Below are 23529 nucleotides of genomic sequence, written 5' to 3'. Positions count from 1 at the left end.
TCTCTCTTTCTCTGTCACTTGCCACTTTTGGGTATGTCAGTGTAAGATGGATGGTTCTGGGATTCCCATGGCTTTCCTGATGACAGTCTTATAGGCTTTCCAAACAAGAACAGAAACACTGATTTTTTTTTCTGATTTTTTTTTTAATTTTCCTGGTTTAACTGGACCCAAATACAAATGAAGGCCAAGGTCACATTTGCCCATCATCAGCTCTCCTCCTCAGCCTTCCATGTGCAATATGGGGATAATGTTGTAAGGATTATTTGGAAGATGTATGTGAAGTTCTTTGAACATTCGGAACTGCTATATAAATGCTAAATATATTATTATCATTGGCAGACCTTCCTTCCTTTAATTGTGCAGTTACTTTGTGGAATATCCTTTCGTTGAGAAAAATACAATAATCTCATCTGATATTTCTCACTGTTTTCCCCCCGCTCAGGGCGAATGGTTTTTAAACCTCTGAAGAGGCTCAAACCTGCAAAGTGATTATCTGCAGTGCTAAAATAAGCCAAATTGCTCCCTGTGCTCTGGCAATTTCTTTATTAATAAGCACTAATTTTAGGAAACATTCTTCTCTCAGTTTTTAGCTGTTTTTGGATTCTTAGAAACAGCACATACCTTTTTAAAAAAAATTGCCTGATGGCACAGCCAGTATCCCTACACAGGCACAGTGTGTGACCCACACTAGCCCTACCACCCACCGGAAGAGCTAGACAATAAATATGATTGGTTTCAAATGCAACAAATTAAAAGCTTGTTGGCAAATGATATAAAATCGGAAGGAATTAGACGAGAACAAACAGAATTGGAAAGGGTCCTGCTTGGTGATAATGAAAAATTGATATCAAAAGTATATAAGTTATTATTGCAATGGTCTACAGAAGAAGAAGTAGTAAAATCTCAAATGGTCAAATGGGCAGTCAATGTGAATAGAGAAATACAAATGGATGCATGGGAATACCTTTGGATGAAATCAATGAAGATATCAACTTGTCAGAGCATAAAAGAAAATTGTTTTAAGATGATGTACAGGTGGTATATGACCCCGAAAAAATTGGCTAAGATGAGCAAGAAAATGTCGGATAGATGTTGGAAGTGTAAAAAACATGGTTCTTTCTTCCATATGTGGTGGACATGTGAAAAAGCGAAAGAGTATTGGAAGATGATACAACAAGAAATCTCCAAAATATTGGGTTACGACTTTAAGAAAATTGCAGAGACATTTTTGCTTGGATTACAATTAGAAAAATATCCAAAGGAAGATAGGACTCTAATTTGGTACCTGCTATCAGCTGCTAGGACATTGTATGCGCAGCTTTGGAAGCAAGAAAAAATACCGGATAAATGGGATTGGACTATGAAAGTTCTATCGTGGAGTGAAATGGATAAATTAACTAGAACATTAAGAGACTATGATTTGGAGATATTTAAAAAAGAGTGGAGGAAGTTTAAAGAATACATAGAGAAAGAGTCGAATGTAAGAAGACATTGGACAATTTTTTAGTAATATTGGGGGGGAAAAAACGAAGAAGCAAGAAGGGGGGGGAAATACATATATAATTTTGATTAGTCAGATGTATCTTTAGTTTTGAATTAGAATCTATAACCTCGGGGAAGTCTATATTGGAGGGAGGGGGGATTGAAAAGTCATATGGGTTAGTATTGAAGCAACTGGAGAAAGTTTTTCTTCCAGACGTTTCGTTCTCAGCTGCAGAGAACATCCTCAGTGGTGTTGTAGCCGGAGCAGGCGCTCTGACCTTCTTGGCTGCTGTGCATTGAGTGCTGTGCATCAATGCACAGCAGCCAAGAAGGTCAGAGCGCCTGCTCTGTCTGCAACGCCACTGAGGATGTTCTCCGCAGCTGAGAACAAAACGTCTGGAAGAAAAACTTTCTCCAGTAGAACACGGCACTTGAGCCCGAAAGATTCTACAAACGCTAATGATGATGCCAGCCGTGAAAACCTGAAATCTTTGATTCTCAAATCAGCTGATAAAACACCATAAAAACATAACGACACTGTAAGACCACCATTCTACAGCTTTATGCTTAAGAAGAGAGGAAAAGGAAATGGTATTCTTCAGTTTGTCACTAAACAACAGATTTAGATATTTTATATTGAGGCCTGGAAAGTTGTGTTCTGATTTTTTTTGCCTGCCTTCATATTTGAAATTTGATCTGGAATATAAATCAGTGGGCTTAATTTATTTCAATGTCATTAGCTGCAGCAAAACTGTATCCCATTGAGCCAAGTAAGTTGGTTGAAATAATCCTTTTCTGTTTGATTATGTCTCTTTCAGAAAGCCACATCCTTGAGGATGTAAACAAGTGCATCATGGCACTAAGAGAACAGAATGCCGATGATTTAGATTGTGCTGCTGGGGCCATCCGTGGACGTGCCGCAAGAGTGGCACACATTGTTTCTGGCGAGATGGACAGTTATGAACCTGGAGCTTATACTGAAGGAGTGGTGAAAAATGTGCAGCATCTTACAAATGCTGGTATGTGTACTTTCTTTTTCTCTATTTTTTTAAAAAATCTGTTTTGTTAGAAAATTTACATTATACAGCATTTACTCACCATTTTAAACCAAATATATACCAAATACATTATACTCTATTTTATTACTAATTAACCATAGACTTGTGAGGCCAAAAATAGGTGTCAGTTTTAATTGCATTAATTTCTATAACATTTTGTTAGTATGTTTGGGGGGGGGGGATGACTGCAATTTCATCCTAAGAGAAATCACAAGAAATCTGAATTTATACATCAAATCAAACATTAGTGCCCTCTAGTATGTGGAAAGGAGCCTGAAAGCTCTTTAGTAGCTCAGGAGCTTTCTGCCATCATAGTTTTCTTTTATATGAACTCTAGATTTTCACTTTGGTAGTTACTGGGACATGTTCTTTATTGTGTACTGCTAGCTGAAATTTAATGGACACACATCCATTATATGTCTATTTTATTATATTTTCCGAATCTAATATAGTTATGCTTTGAATACTAAGGGTGATTCTGCACTCATGTTGGTCCAGGGCGGGCTTCTGTTTTGGTGCGGAGCAAGCTGGAGATTCCGCACCAGTTGTTCAATGCTGGCATTTTGCGCGGGGCAAACCCACGATTTGCCCCGCCACAGTGTAAACCTGTTTTTTCAGGTTTACACTGTGGCATGGCAAATCGCGGGTTTGCCCCGCGCAAAATGCCGGCATGGAGCAACTAGTGCGAAATCACCAGCTTGCTCTGCCCCAAAACGGAAGCCTGCTCCGGACCAACATGAATCACCCTAAGTTATTGCACCATAGAGTTTTCCCTCCCAAATTGCTAGAGCGCCAAGGAAAACCATAGAGTTTTCCCAAAAACGCCTGGAGTGGCCGGCGCACAGCATCGTCGGCGTGATGATGTCACTTCTGGGTGATGTCATTGTGCTGGCGACATCGAGGCAGGTTCCCTCTGATGGCCCAATGTGGGCCGGCGGGTTGGGGACTTCCAGGGTGGTAGAACCCCTGCCCAGCCTGGGGGCTTGGCAGCCCTACTTGATCCACCAGCCCTAGGATTCTGAGGTAGAATCCTGTGTATTGCTGCTCCCTCAATGCATTGGTAGGGTCCAGACTAGATTAAGACTGCAATCCTAAGGATGCTTTCTTGAGAGTAAGTCCCAATGAATAACATAGGGCTTACTTCTGAGGAGAGCCGTTTAGGATTGCTCTCTTTAGTGAGGAGACACCACAGTTTCTCCTGAAATGCAGCTGCTGGATTTGATTGTTGCAGTGATGAGAGGTGGGGATATCCGTATGGGCCATTTTCTTATCAAAATCATCCCCTTCTCTCCAGTTGCTTTCCCCAAGATAAGATACAGAGGCCCTATAAGCATTTCTTCTGAGCCTAGAAAAGCATCTTCAGAATCCCGAAGTCAGAGCGCCTGGTACAGTCTTTTGCACTGATTTTGTGGAAGAACAGCCTGTGGGGTGGTCAGACGTTAGCAGAAAGGTTCTTCAAAACAGCAGCCTGGTCTGGGTGTGTAAGATTATTTCAACTATTGCCTAAAAGAGGAGATAGTAGTGTCTGATAAAGATGACTAGGGGAGGGTATTCCAAAGTCTGAGTGCCATTGCGAAGAAGGCCCTGTTTTTGGTAACTAATCCACCCAGGGCTTTTTTGGTAGAAAAAGCCCAGCAGGAACTCATTTGTATATTAGGCCACACTCCCTGATGTCACCATTGTTTTACACAGGGTTTTTTGTAGAAAAAGCCTAGCAGTGATTCATTTACATATTAGGCCACACCCCATGACACCAAGCCACCTGGAACTGTGTTCCTGCTCAAAAAAAGACCTGAATCCACCTCAGTTTTGAAGGGGAAGGGAACTTGCAGGAGGTACTCTGTGAAAGACTTAAAGGCACAGGCAGGCTCATGTGGAAGGACTGTACGTTCTGTGAGTATCATTAGTGGTTTTTTTCAATGACTCTGCTGTACCAGCTCATCCTTTAACTTGAAAGAGACTAATCTGCATCCAGGTGTGGTCCCACAGAATTGGTAAGACGGTACAAAAATCAGAAAGACCAGTTGACTCTTTTGCTTCTTCTCTCTCCCCATTCCTTTTTCTTTGATATTCTGTAAGAAGTTGCTGAACTCTTGTGGCACAACACACTTTTCTCATTATCTCTTGAATGGAACCACTGGAAATTATATCCCCCCCCCCCCCCAAAAAAATCAGCTTTGTATAGGAATTCAGTCTTCCCTCATTTTCACTTTGTTCAACTGCATTGTGAATTGGCACTGATTGCTGTTCCTTTGGAAAGCTGTAACAGTAATGTACCTGTGTCTAAATCTGTGCTTAACAAAAGGCAGCTGCTAATCCTGCTTTCTGGGCAGGAAAATATGGGCATAGCATTGTATACAGAATTTTGAACATCAAGATACAATATGCTTTAATTACTTAGCTAAAAAGTATTTTAAAAAACGTAAATGCTTCAGACCAATGGTATTGTGTACACTGAATGAACATGAAACCATAAGAGATCCTCTCCTGTTTCTCCTCTCACCAGCAAAGCAAAATGTAGATAACTGCAAAGTTTTTCCAAGTAGAAACCAATAGTATTTAGTGGCAGTTTTCATAAAACATGCCTCCTTGTTTCTTTTCTTGAAAATCCTTATTCTTCTAACTGACCTCATCCAGGCATCTTGATACTCTGTGCTTTGTAAACTATGGCTTGAGTAGACCTTGGCTAGCTGAGGACAGAATACAGACGATCCAATAAACTGTTTGGTTGGCACCATACTGGAACCTCCAACTAGGATCTGTAGGTGGTTTCATAACCACAGTTTGCGCTAACTGTGGTTTGTTGTAGCATCTGATTTCACGAACTGCAGTTCATAGGGTAGTGCTTCCCCTTAGAGCAGCTTGCCCACGAAAGCTGGCAGCAATGCTGCCTTCCTGTTGAAAGGTGGAGAAGAAGCAAGAAACAGAATTTCTCCCCTTGCAAACTTGCAAATTTTTCAGGGTTGTTAAAAAAAAAAATCTGTCTTGCCTGTTCATTGCTCCAGTCTCCAGATGTAAGTATCCACACATTTCACCACACTGAGAATTGGAAATATCGATATGTGGTAGTGTTGAGTTTCTACAGAAGCCATGGCTTAACAAACCATAATGTCTAAGTGTAGTTAATTATTCTCTCCCTCTGTTCTCCATACTTTGACTTGCATGGTTTCTCCCATACCAATGGGTGAGTGGCCAGACCAATAGAGCATCTTGGTGTGTGTAAGTGTAAGGGGCATGAGACCTTGGAGGGTGTGTGTGTGGAGTGAGACTGCTAGTCTTATTAATAGCCGGCTTAAATTAGTTCTTTGAGGGCTTCAGAGCAAGGCAATCCTGCCTGAGCAGAAGAGGAAGAAAGAGATGGTATTAACATAATTTTCCCTTACATTGTCTCACTTAATTTTATTAAGGAGTCAAGGCAGGGTTCCTGCAGCATCTGCAGGAAACACAGTTGCCCCAGTGGTGCAGGGCCTGATGTGAATCATGGAGGTAGTTATGCAAAAAAAGGTTCTGTGACTGTGACTCATGGGGGTAGGAAGGTCCTCTACCACCCCCCCTGTGACCATTCTCAGTATTCTCCTGATAGCTAGTCACATTTGGCAGCAGCGCTTATTTCATAGCAAGGCACAAATTTTGAAGAGAAAGGGCAAGAGGAGAAGAGAATTCTTCCACTATTTGGTACTTGAGAATGTAGCATAATCTATTGTTAGAAGGCCACAGTTTAATTTTACTGCCAGTCAAAATATGCAGCAGTTAAAGATAAGTGAACAATTTATACCGGGGTCATTTCCCTGTGGATAGAATGAAATAACCTGTAATTATTGTAAATGCTGTCTATAATACTTCAGACTACATTGGTAGATAATGATGATTTAGAGCATGTCTGTACAAACATTTTTGTGTAGATGACTTGAACAACAGCTGTTTATCAATGCACAGCCAAAGCTGCGTCTTTCAATATGCCACAGATGAAAATAGGACAGTCCTATGAATAAGTGTTTGGGGCTTGGAGCAGAGTCTAGACTCTCAGACAATGGTGAGGCCAACATGACCAGGACTCAAATATGCTGCAAACAGAAAGCAGGAACTAAAAGTGCATTCAAAAACACAATTCCAGAAGTCACTGAGGAAATCCGCACACTCAATGGCATGCCCAGTACTGAAGACATATATGCGTGATGTTGCATTTGATCCTATTTTACAACTAAGGAAATTTTAGGCACAGCAATAAGTGACTAGCCCAAGATCAATCAGTGAGTTCACCTCAGAGTCTTTGGAAGTTGAAAGAACAGATAAGTAATTAGAGACAAGGGTCTCAGAGTTCATACGCAGAGTTCTTTCGTCTTGTATTGTGGAACTACAGCCTCTCCTCACATCTAGTTCAATTTAAGAAACAAGGCTTACAGAGTGTTGGTGTATTTCCCACATAGGTTAAAGACCAAGCACTCTTCTCTCTTTAGAAATCAAATGCTAACCCCACCTTGATTGGCAGCCAGCTACAGACTGGAGAATATATAATTTTGTTCCCCTCTAATCCTTTCAGCAGCTTATCACTAAAAGTTGTTATTTTTCCCATGCTTTTCTTTTGTTATAGGAACTCCCCCCTTCCAATTTTGTCTGTACCACCCAGGCTTACACCAGGATCTGGTTTTCAGTAGTAGTTCCAAATCCTGGTATATGTGCCACTGAGCATAAGCAGAACAAAATCTGAGTCCTTCTTTTTTGTATCTGGCCAATGTGAATCTTATTCATGACAGCTTATCCTCTGGAGAATTTTATTGAACTTAAAGGTCCTACCTGAGTAGAATTTTGTTCTGCTACTACAGACTAACATGGATACCTACCTGGGCAGAAGCAGAATGCCTTTGAGAACAATCCTAAACAGAGCTACTCAGGCTCTTACTCAGGTCTGTTTAATGGGGCTTATTGCCAGGAAAGTGTTCTTAGGATTGCACTGTTAACCACTGAATAATGTAAGTTTCTCTTGCCCAAACTCACCTTGCCTTCCACACCCCACCCCTAAACTTTCTCTGGCACGCCCACATTTCAGGGAGGTGGGAGAAACAATCGACAAATAAGTGTCAAATTTGCATTTAAAATCGATGCTTCAAAGGAGAATTTAGTGCAATTATGCCGCCATCGATTGCATAACAGTATAGGTTTTTGCCAATTTCTTTGGCTTGTCTCTTGTGGAATTTACGATTTTGAGATTTACAAAACATTATATGAATACAGGAGTATTTATACACGTTGGGTAAGCAGCTCCTTTGTAATGCCTACTCCCTGGACTTTGCCTTTAGCTGCCAATGGTAATTCATTAAACTGGAAAATGCAAAACAAAACTAATCAGTGCAAAAAAGGAAGGAAACACATCTGCTTATTTAAAATTAAAGTGAGATGAACTTTCCCCTGAAACAGAACTCTGAAAAATCATGGCTATCAAAGCTGAATTGGGGCACCATGTTTGTGTCATACCCTTCCTCCTCAGAGTCCAGAGCAATGTACCCTGTTTTCTTCTCCCTCACTTTATCTTCACAACTGAGCTAGGAATTATGTCTCTGCAACAGAATAATTGGCCCAGAGTCAGCCAGTGAACTCTGTAGTTGAACGGAAAGGCTAATCCAGCCATCTGACCATTGCACTCTTGTTGCCTTCACACTGGAAAGCTGGATATATGATCTTTCCAGTAGTGTAGATATATGTTGACTGTTCAGAACAGTGAGAACTGATCTGCAGCCAACATGGTTGTTTATGCCAAAATATCAAGAGACTGGGCTATGTATTATTTCAGAAGTAATGCTGGAGCAGGCCACAGGCAGGAAGTGAAAATTCTGCTTTGTAGAAACTTAAAGGAGAACATGCAGACTTGTCTATCATCAGGGGATTATCCCCTTATTCTGAGATGTTGATTTGTCAAGGATCACACTATACAATGCAAGCAAAAAAGTGTAAAATAGCAAACAGTAGTATGGTGGAATAGGGTTGCCAAACCCCTATGGAGGTGGGGGTCCCCAATCAGCTGCCAATCAGCTGTCCAGCAGGGAGACTTACCAGTTGAAAGAAGAAGGCCATGTCACTGGCATCACATAGGAAGTGACATCATCACACCAGCAACTTCTGGTCAATACTCTGATATTTGGGCAAAACCTCAATGGTAGAAGATGGTGTTGCTTGGAAGTTGCTGGTATGATGATGTCACTTCCTGTGCAATGGCAGTGACATGACCTAGGCCTTCTTTCTGCTGGTAAATTCTTGCATACCCCATTTGCAACCCTATGCTGGAGAGATTTGGAAACAAACGATAAAATATTAGTCATCATAGTTCATTTTGCTATCTTCTAACATGGCATTGCCTGAATGTCCTGAACTCTGTACAACTTGGCTGTACACATATAAATATGCCAGTTGACTTTGAGTGAACTTCATGGTTTTATTTGTGGGATCAACATCCAACTCTCAGCAGAGTGATTTATTTTGAAGGAAATGCTAACTTTAATCGTTCTGGAATTGCAAATCATCCATAAGCATTGATCTGAACAGTCACACATTTACTATAAAATGCAGCTCCCCATTAAACTTGGAGACAGACTGAACTGAATGTGGATTAAGGGGGGGGGGGAAGTATCCTTATGGGAAGAGAAGAAGGTTCACCTACCGGACTGGACAGTGATTTAAGAGATTGATGTCCTGTATATATAAATTCTCTGGATTAACTAGGAAAAAATATCTCCTATGTTTTCTGGGTCTGAACTGTCAATCACAGTAGCCCAATGATGTATGCATTTATTCAGAAGTACGGTCTTCCATGTTCAGTGGAACTTTGGAATAGATAAGTTTAGACTGCAGCCACAAGTGAATTGTGTTGCTTCCTTGTGTTGAAAATTAAACCTTATTTAAAGTGAGGCAAGTGGAAAAGAAAATATTACACATGTAACTATTACCCATGCACTCACCCATCATTTCAATCAAGGATGGTTGAAACAATCCCACTGTTCAGATTACAGATAATAATCAGTGCTCTCAAAAACAATGTTCATTTTCCTATGAACATTCAAAATTGGCCAGAAATGGGATTGCAAATGCATGTTCTCACAGTGCTTCCTCCATTCCCCATCCCATAACTTTTGTTACATGGTGAAAATAATAAAAAATAAATAGAGCAGTAGATCTTGCTGGTATGAGAAAGGATGCTGTGTGACTTGTCATACTCTTCCGGTCATGCCCAATTTTGCCTGTGTCAATTCATAGGATCCTTCTATTCCAGACTGCAAAGACTCTGCTCATCTGTTCTCACACTCCTCAGCCTGGCATGTCCCTCTTCTTTGATCCACTCAAAGCACTCACCAGGGGGGAAAAACTTACAAAGTACTTTCCTGGAAAGGGCTGTCAACCCTAATTAGTGCAGTAGGGTGCCTGGCTTGTATTTTTAGTGTTCCAGTCTTGTTCATTTTGCCGGCCTGAGTGTTGAGTGTGTCAGATTGCAAACTATGCATGCTTTCTTGCATTGCTATTCAGGAACTGAAGTTCAGTCCCATAAGCTGTGAGCATGATGAATGACACCGATGCACTTCCACATGGTTGGTTTTAGATTATATATGCCCTGTCCTTGAAGACCTGGGGTAGTGGTCATCCAAGCAAACTGAGCATACGTCAAGAGTAGCTACCAGGTAGGCTGCCATGGTAAATGCTGCTGCTGTGCAAATGCAAAAATACAATGCTGGTTGGTCTGAATTGAAAATAGGTGAGGTGATCACCAGAGGTACTCAGCATAGCAGCAAAAAGACATTGCTAAAAATAATAATATTTTTGAAAGGCTGTTTTGTAACTGCTGAATTGTCCTTTATTTCACATGGACCCTCAGCCACTAGTGCAATGTTTTAATTTTAAAATTTAATATTTATTAAATAGCTAATAACAAGCTCTTTAAACTGATTCTGTTATGCAAATTAAGTTTGTTTCATCAGTTAATGTACTGTACATATGGGCAGACTTGTAACCAGTCGCAGTGTGAACCACAGCCCTCCCTGGTTCTCACTGCCCTAAATAAGTTATTGTCATCTGCAATTTTAGCCACTTCATGGCTTATTCTCAATGCTAAATAATTAATGAACAAGTTAAAAAGAACTAGACCTAGTACTGAGTCTTATGGTACCCCACTGCTTACCCTCCTCTTCCACTGTGAAAACTGTCCATTTATATTCACTGTCCGTTTCCTGTTAATTAACCAGTTTTTAATCCACAAGAGGGCTTGTGCTTTTATCCCATGGCTGCTGAGTTTTCTTATAGGAGCCTTTGATGAGAAACTTTATTGGAAGCATCCTGGAAGCCTAGGTAAACAAGGTCATCCTTGTCCACATTTGTTCATCCCCTCAAAGAACTAGGGTGTACTAATCAGCGCTTGTTCTGATTTCTGCTCTAATCAATAGTATTCGTCTTAAGATAGGGTTCCTTTTGGATAGTGTTGCAATCATATGTTGGAAATCAAGTGAGACCATAATTATAAATAACAGTTCTTTCTCTTCATAGTGTCACAAAGCTGCCCTTTTATCAAATTTCTTTTTTCCCAGAAGCCATCACAGGCTCTGACTTTTTGCCTGTGTGTTTTATGTTCTACCACAAAAGACAGATTGAGTCCATTGGTTTAAAGCTTTTGCCATAACAGTGGGCAACGATACAGACCTTAATCTATATACTTTTCAGCCTCTGGAGATCAATGCATAGGGGAGACCTCAGTGCACGAATTGAGGCAGGTAGTCTTTTTATCTGCTTGCTTTAACCACATGTGTGTCCTTCTCTGTCCCCAAGACTCAAAGAGGGTTACACATATTTCTTTATATCCTTTGTCTAGCCTGACATCACACAAAAGCCGAGCAAAAATTTCCTCCCCATCCCTGATGATTTAACAGCCAGGCAAGTTCAGTAGGACAAATTTGTCTGCAAATGGCCCTTAAAACAGCCAGACCCCAGAGGGCTTCAGACAATTAAGGCATAGTTCTGCTGCCTGGTTCAGAAGGTAGGCAGAAATGGGGTGGCTCCTCACTTGATATTTTGTGCTGTGGTATAGATACGTAATTGGGAGAGAAGGTGGGATGGTACAGCCTGATCTCGTCAGATCTTGGAAACTAAGCAGGGTCAGCCCTGGGTAGTACTTTGATGGCAGAACTCCAAGGAAGACTGCAGAGGAAAGCAATAGCTTCTTTCTTGCCTTAAAATCCCCTTGAAATCCCATAGGTCACCTGTGACTTGACAGCATTTTACGCACACACACACACACACACACACAGACCTAAGTAGAAAATTCATGTGCATGAATGTCTAAAGTTCCATCTATCCTTTTAAAATACACAGAAGTACAGGCCAAACTAATTCTCCTTTGCCTTGTCTGCATATTTTTAAGAAAAATGTGGCTATGGAGACATCTTTCACAATTGATGGAATACGTATACAATTGTTATGTGATTGTCTGTATATCAAAGCACAGTGCCTCACTCAAAACTTAATCCAGCTCAAAGGGGCTAATGAGAGCCAGCATGGTTGACCAATTAGAGTATTGGACTAGACCTGGGAAAATAGTGTTCAGATCCTCACCTGGGGTGACCTTGAGCCCCCTTTCCCTCTCTCAGCCTCTCCTACTGTTTGTTGTGAGGACAAAAATGGGGATGGGAAGAATGAGGAGGCAAAATGCTTTGGGTCCCCATTGGAGAAAAGAGTGGCCTTTAAATATCTCAATTAAATAAATAAGCCACCCTCCGAATAGCTTATGTGAAGCTTCTAGCAGATAGTCAGGGACAAATTATTCCCCTCCTTTATTCCAGTGAGGAATGTATCTGGAAAGTCAGGAAGCAAAAAGCTAAGCACTATGGTATCCTCCTCTCCTCTCCTTAAATCCAGTGTCTTGCTATTCCCCCCCCCCCCCCCTTTCAGTGTCTTCTAGAAAGAATTATGCTTTGGACCATACAATGAACTTCAACTATAATAGCACATTTTATGTTGAAGAAGTGGAAAGAAATCAAAGAAGGGCTAAGGGCTGGTTCATCCCTCATGTTTATCATCTGATGATTGTAGTCCAAGCTACTGGGTTTACATGGGTGAATGAGCTATTCACAGATCCAACACTGCATATAGACCTTCCATATAATTTTGAATATATTCATTTGTTTTAGCCTGGTTTTCAGTGTGGGGGGTGGGGGGGGGAGCAACCCTGGCTTCCAAAGCAGCAGACAGCATTTTTTAAAGGCACAGATATCAATTAAAATATAATAAATTTTTCAGTTTGTGGATTCTTAGTGAGGTCTTGGTCTAGGCATGATAAATGCGTGCCTCTTAACCCTGAGCCCTTTCGCTTTGCTGTCACTGTTAACTGCTCACATCACCTCAAACATAATGTTTTCCATAGATTCATTTCAAACTTTCAGCTGTGTCAACTGGCACTGGTTTAACCGTGAGTTGAACTGGATCTGGGTCTCCAGCTTGTGTCAAGCCAATAGGTGTCTGCCAATTTGGACCAACCAACAGAAGGAAACTATGAATCCTGTGCTTGTTTACTTAAGAGGAAGTCCCACTGAGCAAAGGATACTTTTGAGTAAACTGGGAAATGATGAAGGTATAAGACTGCTGTACCTAACCCAGTAACATTTGGTCAGCAGGATCACAATCCTTCATTTGGATTCTTCTGGATTCTAATTGCTTCTCCATAGCAGATTTACCTCATCTGAGACAATAAGGAATACCTGATTGCTATACGCATCTGTGCTCTTCATTAGATTGAGGAAGAGAATCCATCTTCCCTTCTGATGTTAATTGGAAGGGGGAAGAAGAGATCTGCAAGATTCTTCTTCTTCTTGGCTTGACTTCGCGAACGAAGATTTAAGAAAGGTGCAGTAGTCCACATCTGCTGCAGGCTCGCTGGTGGCTGACAAGACCAATGCGGGACAGGCAGGTCCGGCCACAGTGGCTGCAGGGAAAAGTCTGATTTGGGGTTGGTGCTGTAGCAGTGCGATTCTTCCTCAATCTCCTTTTGTCCTCAAGACCAGCTATGCGTGCGTTCTCAAAGGAAGAGACAGCCTGGTGGATGGTGTGCCTCCATGCTTTGCGATCTGAGGCTAGGTCAGACCACTGGTGATGGTTGATGCAACAGGTACCAAGGGATTTCTTCAAGGAGTCCTTGTACCTCTTCTTTGGTGCCCCTCTATTTCGATGGCCAGTGGAAAGTTTGCCATACAGGGCAATCTTGGGAAGGCGGTGGTTTTCCATCCTGGAAATATGCCCTGCCCAGCGCAGCTGTGTCTTCAACAGCAGTGCCTCGATGCTTGTAACCTCCGCCCGCTTGAGGACTTAAGTGTTGGTCACAAAGTCACTCCAGTGGATGTTGAGGATGGTGCGAAGGCAGTGCTGATGAAAGCGCTCGAGGAGTCACAGGTGATGATGGTATAAAACCCACGATTCGGAGCCATAGATGAGGGTTGTCATCACAACCGCTTTATAAACATTGATCTTTGTGCCTTTTTTCAGATGCTTATTGCTCCACACTCTTTTATGCAGTCGGCCAAATACACGGTTTGCCTTTGCCAACCTATTGTCAATCTCCTTGTCGATCTTGGCATCTGAGGAGATGATGCACCCCAGGTAGCTGAACTGCTGGACTGTCTTCAAAACTGATTCACCCACAGTGATGCAAGGAGGGTGATAATCTTCATGGGGTGCAGGCTGGTGGAGAACTTCTGTCTTCTTCAGACTAACTTCTAGGCCGAATAGCTTGGCGGCCTCTGCAAAGCAGGACGTCATATGCTGCAGAGCTGATACCGAGTGGGAGACGAGTGCAGCATCATCAGCAAACAGTAGCTCTCGGATAAGTTTTTCCATTGTCTTGGAGTGGGCCTTTAGTTGCCTCAGGTTGAACAGACTGCCATCGGTGCGATAGCAGATGTAGACACCATTGTCATCATCTAAATCTACTGCGGCTCTTTGAAGCATCATGCTAAAGAAGATCATAAAGAGAGTTGGCGCGAGAACACAGCCTTGCTTTACACCTGTGCCTATTGGGAAGGGCTCTGAGAGATCGTTGCAGTGTCTGACTTGGCCTTGCTGGTCTTCATGTAGCTGGATGATCATGCTGAGGAACCTTGGGGGACATCCTAAACATTCCAAGATTTGCCACAGGCCTTTCCTGCTAATGGTATCAAAAGCTTTGGTAAGGTCGACAAAAGTCACATATAGACCCTTGTTCTGTTCCCTGCGTTTCTCTTGGAGCTGCCTGAGAACAAATGTCAGTGGTGCTCCTGTTAGCTCTGAAGCCACACTGGCTCTCTGGGAGGAGTTCTTCTGCAATGGTGGGCACCAGTTTGTTCAGGAGTATTCTAGCAAGGATTTTGCCTGTGATGGAGAGCAGGGTTATCCCCCGGTAGTTGGAGCAGTCTGACTTTTCCCCTTTGTTCTTGTGTAGAGTAATGATGATTGCATCGCGAAAGTCCTGTGGTAGTTTGCCTTGTTCCCAGCAGGTGACAAGTACTTTGTGAAGTGTGCTATGTAGTGCTATGCCCCCATGCTTCCAGATCTCTGGTGGGATTCCATCAACTTCCGCTGCCTTGCCACTTTTCAGTTGCTTGATGGCTTTAACAGTCTCTTCTAGGGTGGGGATCTCATCCAACTCTGTTTTCACTGGTTGAAGTGGGGTGAGGTGGATTGCTGAATCATGAACTACGCGATTGGCACTGAAGAGAACCTGAAAATACTCCGACCACTGGTTCAGTAGGATACCTTGTCTGTGAGGAGCACTTGGCCGTCTGCACTATGCAAGGGACTCTGAGCCTGATATGATGGACCATATACTGCCTTCAGGGCTTCGTAAAACCCTCTTAAATCACCAGTGTCTGTACACAGCTGGGTTCTCTCTGCAAGCTTGGTCCACCACTCGTTCTGAATGTCTCGAAGCTTGTGCTGGAGATTGCTACATGCAGTGCGAAAGATTGCTTTTTTCCCGGGACAGCAGGGCTGAGCAAGATGTGCTTGGTAGGCAGATCTCTTTTTCGCCAGTAGTTCTTGGATCTCTTGATTGTTCTCGTCAAACCAGTCCTTGTTCTTCCTTGTGGGGAACCCGAGGATTTCTTCAGAGGTCAACAGGATGGTAGTTTTTAGGTGTTCCCAGAGTGCTTCTGGAGAAGGGTCTGTGAGGCAACTGGGGTCCTCAATTCTTGTCTGGAGTTTTGCCTGGAAGGCAGCTTTAACTTCGGCTGACTGAAGGCTGCCAACCTGAAACTTCCTCCAGGGGATACCGCATCTCCTGGGTGTAGATTTAAAGTGAAGACGGAGATTGCAGCGTACAAGACAATGATCCGTATGACATTCTGCACTGGGCATTACTCGGGTGTGTAAGACATCTCGAAGGTCTCTCTGGCGCACCAGAATGTAGTCAATAAGGTGCCAATGCTTGGACCGTGGGTGCATCCAGGTTGTCTTCAGACTGTTCTTCTGCTAGAAGATAGTGTTGGTGACGGTGAGCTGATGCACCGTGCAGAATTCTAGCAGGAGGTACCCGTTATCATTGCAGTTGCCAATGCCGTGTTTGCCAAGTACTCCTTTCCAGGCTTCCGAGTCTTTACCTACTCTGGCATTGAAGTCGCCAAGGATGATCACCTTGTCCTCTGTAGGGGTCTTCCGTACGAGGTTGCATAGATCAGCATAGAACTTGTTTTTTTCTGCAGGATCTGCTTGAAGGGTTGGGGCATACACACTGAAGAGTGTTGCATGCTGCTTGTTTTGAAGTGGGAGGCGCATGGACATGATGCGATCTGAGTGACCTGTTGGCAGGTTTTCGAGTTTAGAGGCAATGGAGTTCCTGACCATGAAGCCAACGCCAGAAAGGTGGCTCTCAGTTTTTTACTTACCCGACCAGTAGGGGGTATAGCCAGCACCGTGTTCTCAAAGACTACCTTCCTCAGGGAAACGGACCTCACTGAGAGCTGCTATGTCGATATTCAACCTGAGAAGTTCGTGGGCAACTAGAGCAGAGCGTCGTTCAGGGCGACCACTATCTACTGTGTCAAGCATGGTTCTGATGTTCCAACATGCAAGCTTTAGTCTTTGCACACTTTGTGAGGCAGGTGCATGCCTTTTCTTTGTTGTTATTTTTCGACCGCAAGTAAGAATGCCCGTTGACCACGGCTAGCCAACTGGGGGGGGGAGGAGTCGAGCTTTGTTTAGGCCACCTTTTCTAGGCCCCTCTCCATACGGAGCAAGCAGTGCTGTCCCTAAATAAGGCTGCTTGGTCGTTCAGGGTGCTGCCGAAAAATGCTTTCTTCTCCAGGTCAGCATCAGGCGACCAATACCCTGAACCGCCTACATGCAGGATCGGGACTGCGGCTTACAGTGGCATCTTCCACCTGCCATTTCGCCCCTTGCCCATCGCTGCAGTACTTGATATGTTGTGGGTTGTGGATGTAGATACCTTTCAGGCCTGCGCCGAGGAATTTTTAGGTGAAGCGCAGTGTGTGCAGTACTGGCTCCACCCTTTCATCTTGGGGTCATCTGCCATGGCCCAGTAAGCCGGGACGCCGGCAGCGAGTCCTCCAGGTGGTAGATGTTACATTAACGAGCTCTGTCTGCCCGGGCTTGATGTTAGAGTTTTCCTTCTCTTGGCTGGCGAGGTTGGTGAGCCCAGCCTGCCCATCCGGTTATACCGCTGGACATTCGGTCACACCATGACGTGGCAAACTCTGTGGAAAACGGGGGGGACCAGCGAGAAGGTGTTGCCACGGATGCAGTAATGTAGGAGAGGCCATTGCAGTGATCATCTGCCAGGCGTAGCCAGACAGTGACCACGCAGCGTTCACTACACTGGGAAAGGAGAGGCGATGTATTGAGCATACACTTTCCCCTGGAGGGGCAGAGGTATGTTGTCCCCCACCCCCCAGATCTGCAAGATTAATGTCCTTTAAAATGGAGAACTAGATTAGTAGACTGAGATGTAACTAGTTTTGCCTACTTAAGTTAGGGTTGCCAGGTCTGTGTTGCAAAATACCCGGAGCCTCAGCATGGTACAACACCATAGAGTCCACCCTTCAGAACAGTCATTTTCTCCAGGGGAGCTGATCTCTGCTAGCTGGAGATCAGTTGGGAAAGCAGGAGATCTCTAGGTCCTACCTGGAGGCTGGCAACCCTAAGTTAAGCATTGAACAATTTTCCCCTGATGAAACGTATCAGGAATCATTTGTTCAAGTAATATTGCTTCAAACCAACTTTCTTTGTTGCATTTGAATTATACCCCTCCAACAGCAACAACAAAAAAATCTTGTGCCGTCAATCAGTAGTTAGGGATTTCAGTTCAAAGTAAACAGACAAACAAAAGTCCTTGTATAAACAGGATTGTACTTTCTGAATTAGCCCTCACCAGTCTTGGCATCCTTGTTCCTTGAAGCAGTGTCGTAATTCTGGCCCTAAGTGCTAAGAAATCCCCCTCTGGATATGAGAAACTTTGGTATTCCACGGACATTTTTGGACTCCTCAGTAGCAAGCTGTCAGCATATGCACATTGCTGAAGTGCAAATATGCTTTTTGGAAAGCTGAAATGGATATCAGTCAGGATTTTAAAAGCCTGTTGTGAAGGGGGAGTAGGGAATTCCAGCCAGTTAAGCCAATATTGTTGCTTTGAGTACAAAAGAATTGTTTTCCTGTGAGCGTTTTGAAGTATCACGAGGGTTTTGAAATGAGGAAGAGAAGATGGATTTTCAAAAAGGTGTGGAAGGAAGATTTCCCAGAGCAGCCTCTAGTGAGCTGGTGTTGTTTTGCAGAAAACCACAATGTGTGAATTTTTTTAGAAATGTTGCAACAAGCAGCGCATTAAAGCTAAACTTTGAACCATGGATCTTGATGCCTATCAGCAGTGTGTCATCCGTCTAGTTAATGGGGTTCTTTCCTGAAAAAACATCTAATTAGTTGGCACTTGTCTTAATGCTTGTTATTCTTGGTTAAGCTGTAGAAGTGGCTCTAAGCTTAGATGTGCCTAGTGTAGTCTAGTTTTATTACACTTCTCTTTGTCTTCCACTTAACAGTAAATGTCATGTGATGTGACATTAGATTGATGGAAGGGATTTTTAAAGGTGCAATCTGTTCTAGTGTAAAGACCCAACCATATTGGCCTTGTGTACCTTTAGGTATGTTGTCCTCATTTATTGGTAGATTTAACATCTTGGCCTGCACATTGTCAGCTCTTCATTCCACCTCTGCAACTCCACCCCCGCCTAAAGATGATATAAACATAGGGCTTTTTTTTTGTAGCAGGAACTGCTTTGCTTATTAGGCCACACACCCCTGATGTAACCAATCCTTCTGGAGTTTAGAGTAGGCCCTGGACTAAGAGCCCTGTAAATTGGAGGATTGGCTACATAAGAGGGGTGTGGCCTAGGCTTCCCAATCCTCAGGTCCCAGCAGGGGATCCCCAGGTTTTACAGGCTTCCCCCGCCCCCAGCCAACTGGCCGGCGGGGGGGAATAATAATAATAATAACAACAACAACAACTTTTATTTATATCCCGCCCTCCCCGCCGAGGTAGGCTCAGGGCCACGCCCCCACAGCCACCAGTACTGCTAGAGCTCCCGCAGGTTAAGAAACCTGCATACAGGTTGTTTAAAATGCCTCTTTGTGTGTGTGCGCCCCTTTAAATGTGAGCAGGAAGCAGGAAGTACTTCACGAGGAAGGGTAGAAACAGAGCCTCCCTTTGTTTTGCTTTCTTTCACAGCGAGAGAGAGAGCATTGTAGCCCCTGTAATTGTTAGATGTTGTTGTGGAGGAACCAGACCCAGTGAGTGAGTGGGGGAGAGAGAGTATTTTTCAGAAGTCTTTGTAGGGGAGGCAGTAATAGTGTGTGTCTGCCTCTGTGCTTGTTTTGCATTGTTTTCAGAGTCTTTGTATAGGAGCCTGTTTATGGGATTGAGGAAAACTCCACCTCTCTTTTGTTTGCGTGTGTTTCCTGTGAGTAAAGCCACAGTGAGATCACATGTGAGCTTGCAAACTGTGCATTTTGGCTGCTTTTTGTGTGTTTACACTTTCATTTACTAGAATCGCATCTATTGGGGAATGAGGAAATGATGACTATTCAGGTGCACTGCTGTATTTTTATGCATTTATTTTGGAAATGGGAAAGTCTGGCTCTGCCCCAAAGTCTCCTGGCTCCAGCCCCAAAGTCTCCTGGCTCCACCTCCAAAGCCTCCAGATATTTTCTGAATTAGACTTGGCAACCCTGTGTTATCAAAGGGGGAGGGGGTTCCTGTGTTTCAAAGAAAGCCCATGTTTATAAAACCAGCCTCAGAAACCCATAGCAGAGGTATTGCCTCCTGTACATAGCCTCTCATTGAACTGATTTTGGAGCTGCTGTCTAGGACTAGATTGGACAGAAACAAATTTCCCTATAACCTTAAAATACCAATTCAGAACAGTGGCCTTCACACTGGCAATAAAGATCTTTAACTGGGTGATGAAGCACTATGACAGGTTTGGCTACTTTAAAGGAACATATGGAGAGTCCAGACAGAATTTTTAAAAATCAGAAATGAAGTGCATTGAACTGGAATAATATAAACATTATACTAACAGTGGGAAGTTAGTAGATCTGAACAGAGTGGTTCAGATATCAGAAGTATAAGCAAATTGCCCCCTTACATGGATGAGGTATGAGGGAAAGAAAAGGGAAAAGACACATGGACAATGTGGATCAGACCCTTGGTCCATCCAAGTCAGTGTTGTCTACTCAGTCTGGCAGTGCCTCTCCAGTGTCTCAAGCAGAGGTGTTTAACATTGCCAACTTTTTTTTGCTGTCTTCTGGGTATGAAGCAGGGGTCACTGGGCTGTAAGGGGGAGGCATTTGTGAATGTCCTGCATTGTGCAGGGGACTAGACTAGATGACCCTGGAGATCCCTTTGAACTCTTATGATTCTATGATCACCTATTGCCTGGTCATTTTAGCTGAAGAATCTGGACATTGAACCTGGGCCTTCTGCTTACCAAGCAGATGCTTTATCACTGAGCCATAGCCCCTCCCCAAGGGAGTCTAGCATGCGTCAAACACCAAGGAAGGGTGTCAAGGTGCTTTGGCAGCCAGTCGATCGAATAGACAAAAGTAGGGCTGCTTGTCATGCATCAAACAGCTCTCAAAACAGACCACGCATTGGGGAAGAGCCCTGTCTCCAGTTGTAGAGGAAGTAAGTGGGGCTCAGAAAAAAAAAATCCTTTTATTACTGGGCTTGGAAAACAAGGCAACAAAGTGGGATCCATGTAGGGCCCCCAACTATGCCAGTGGGGGATAGGACTGGGTTGGTGCTTGAAAGGGAGTTGGCAATGGCAAATTCAAATTCTGGGGGAAGGCAAGAAATGGGCTTAAAGGTGGCTGGCCCCATATTTGGTGCTGCTGTTGGTTAAGATAATGGACATGCTAGTGACAGTTAAGTCATTTCAACCATAGTGGCAACCAGCATGATGTGCTGAGCAAGATGAACTTGGCATATCTTGCGGTAAAGGCACTCTCATTACGGGTACCCCTGAAGGGTAATCTGATGGCTGGTCTTTGCCTTAGATTTCTTTTCCCACTGGGCTCATCCCAGAATGCACCAACTAGGCATAATTGAATAACATGCAGGCCCTCTCTTTACTTCTGTATTGTAATATGCCATTTAATATTTTTTTTTCTGAGCGGAGAAATACTAACTGAAAAAGGAGAATTATTTGGAGTATGAAATATTACAGGGGTATGGTACCTTGAAACAAGTTGACTTAAATTGCAATCTATTCTTTCCCACATTCCCTTGTTAGTTCAAAAACTGACTTTGTTTTTCATCTAATGATGTATTTTAGATGACATTCTTAATTATTCACTTTCTTGCCTTTAAGTACTTGGCGTTAGCAAATAAGATGATGTATCACAATATTTATAAATTCCAAGTATTTCAAGCTGCTATTTAAAGAACTCCTCTAGTTTAGTCATAATTAGTGCCAGGAAAAGTTTTTTTTTTTTTCTAGGAATGCCTGGAAAATCCTATGAGGGCATATCTTGCCTTCCACCTTAGATGTCTTTTCTTTTTGGTCCCTTTCTTGACTTCTCTGCTTTGGAGTACTCTTCAGATCAAAACCTAATCTATAGAAGCTTGGACTTCTTCAACACACCAAGGATTCTCCATTTTGCCTTCATTGTTACTCTAAATGTAGATCCAGGCACACTACCAACAGAGCTTTCACAGGGATTTTTCTATACATTTTTATACTGTAGCCACTATTTTCTCTGCATTTTCCCCCTGCTGACCCACCAAAGGATTATGTTTAAAACTCTGTAATCATTAGTGCTATAGTAATCTCTCTCTCTCTCGGCTTGGCTTCGCGAACGAAGATTTAAGAAGGGTGCAATAGTCCACGTCTGCTGCAGGCTCGCTGGTGGCTGACAAGACCAATGAGGGACAGGCAGGTCCGGCCACAGTGGCTGCAGGGAAAAGTCTGATTTAGGGTTGGTGCTGTAGCAGTGCGATTCTTCCTCAATCTCCTTTTGTCCTCAAGACCAGCTATGCGTGCGTTCTCAAAAGAAGAGACAGCCTGGTGGATGGTGTGCCTCCATGCTTTGCGATCTGAGGCTAGGTCAGACCACTGGTGATGGTTGATGCAACAGGTACCAAGGGATTTCTTCAAGGAGTCCTTGTACCTCTTCTTTGGTGCCCCTCTATTTCGATGGCCGGTGGAGAGTTCGCCATACAGGGCAATCTTGGGAAGGCGGTGGTTTTCCATCCTAGAAATATGCCCTGCCCAGCGCAGCTGCATCTTCAACAGCAGTGCCTCGATGCTGGTAACCTCCGCTCGCTTGAGAACTTCAGTGTTGGTCACAAAGTCACTCCAGTGGATGTTGAGGATGGTGCGAAGGCAGCGCTGATGAAAGCGCTCGAGGAGTCGCAGGTGATGACGGTATAAAACCCACGATTCGGAGCCGTAGATGAGGGTTGTCATCACAACCACTTTGTAAACATTGATCTTTGTGCCTTTTTTCAGATGCTTGTTGCTCCACACTCTTTTGTGCAGTCGGCCAAATGCACGGTTTGCCTTTGCCAGCCTGTTGTCAATCTCCTTGTCGATCTTAGCATCTGAGGAGATGATGCACCCCAGGTAGCTGAACTGCTGGACTGTCTATAGTAATAACCTACTTTTAAAATACTCCTTTGGCAGCTATAGTTCTATAGCCATTACAAGGTTGTCAGCCCAGAGTGTTGATGGGGTGGGAACAGTTTCGGGGTGAATAGTAGGGAAATGGCAGCAGACAATGTCCCAGGAATTCCTCAATCTCTACGAGAAAAAACCATAGAAATTAGAGGAATTCCTAGAATGTGACAAAATGCTGTGACATCACTTCTGGGGTATCTGAGGAAGTGTGCGAGCACATGAAAGCTCATACCTTGAATGGACCTTTGTTGGTTTTAAAGGTGCCACTGGACTAAACATTTGTTCTACTGCTTCAGACCAACATGGCTGCCCACCTGGATCACTTCTGGGGTTTGTCATGGTATTGTGCAGCACTTTCCACCCCATTAAGAGCAGTGGGGGTAGGTGGTAGCTGCAACAGCAGGACACCAGGTATCTCTAACCAGTTTTTTAAAGCCCTCAGAAAGCTTCCAGTGGCACAGAGGGGGAGAATGGCAAGTACAGATAGCAGGAAAGGGCACTAATTTGGACAGGACTTTTGCAGGGCAAGAAATGACCAACTTTCTGTCCGGTGGCATGATAATGCACTTAGACTGTGATCTTTCCAAAAAGATCTGAGTAAAGTGAGTTGGGGAAAGGGCACACTGAGGTTGGGGAAAGAACAATTAGGGCATGATGTTGTGTGGATGCTCCAAAAATAATAATAATAAAGAACTGAAATCTGAAAGCCAAAGCAAAGAAAAATCTGTCAGAGGAAGCTGGCTCGGATGAGGAGTTGGGGGCTAGAAATTCATATTCTGAGGTTCTTTATTTTTTCCCCATTGTCCTCA

General features: G+C 43.5%; 1 protein-coding gene across 2 annotated transcripts in view; it reads left to right on the top strand.

The window, feature by feature from the left end:
- Positions 1–23529, top strand: part of CTNNA3 (catenin alpha 3) — a 1035346-nt gene that overhangs the window by 775186 nt on the left and 236631 nt on the right. For both annotated transcript variants that reach the window (XM_060241118.1, XM_060241119.1), the window contains one exon: positions 2301–2501. In XM_060241118.1, coding sequence (XP_060097101.1) covers positions 2301–2501 — 201 coding nt within the window. The remainder of the gene's footprint in view (positions 1–2300; positions 2502–23529) is intronic.

This window comes from Heteronotia binoei, chromosome 6, assembly GCF_032191835.1.
Source record: "Heteronotia binoei isolate CCM8104 ecotype False Entrance Well chromosome 6, APGP_CSIRO_Hbin_v1, whole genome shotgun sequence".
In the NCBI taxonomy this organism is placed as follows: Eukaryota; Metazoa; Chordata; class Lepidosauria; order Squamata; family Gekkonidae; genus Heteronotia; species Heteronotia binoei.
The sequence above is the reverse complement of the archived record's forward strand: the minus strand, read 5'-3'. Positions and strand labels throughout refer to the sequence as shown.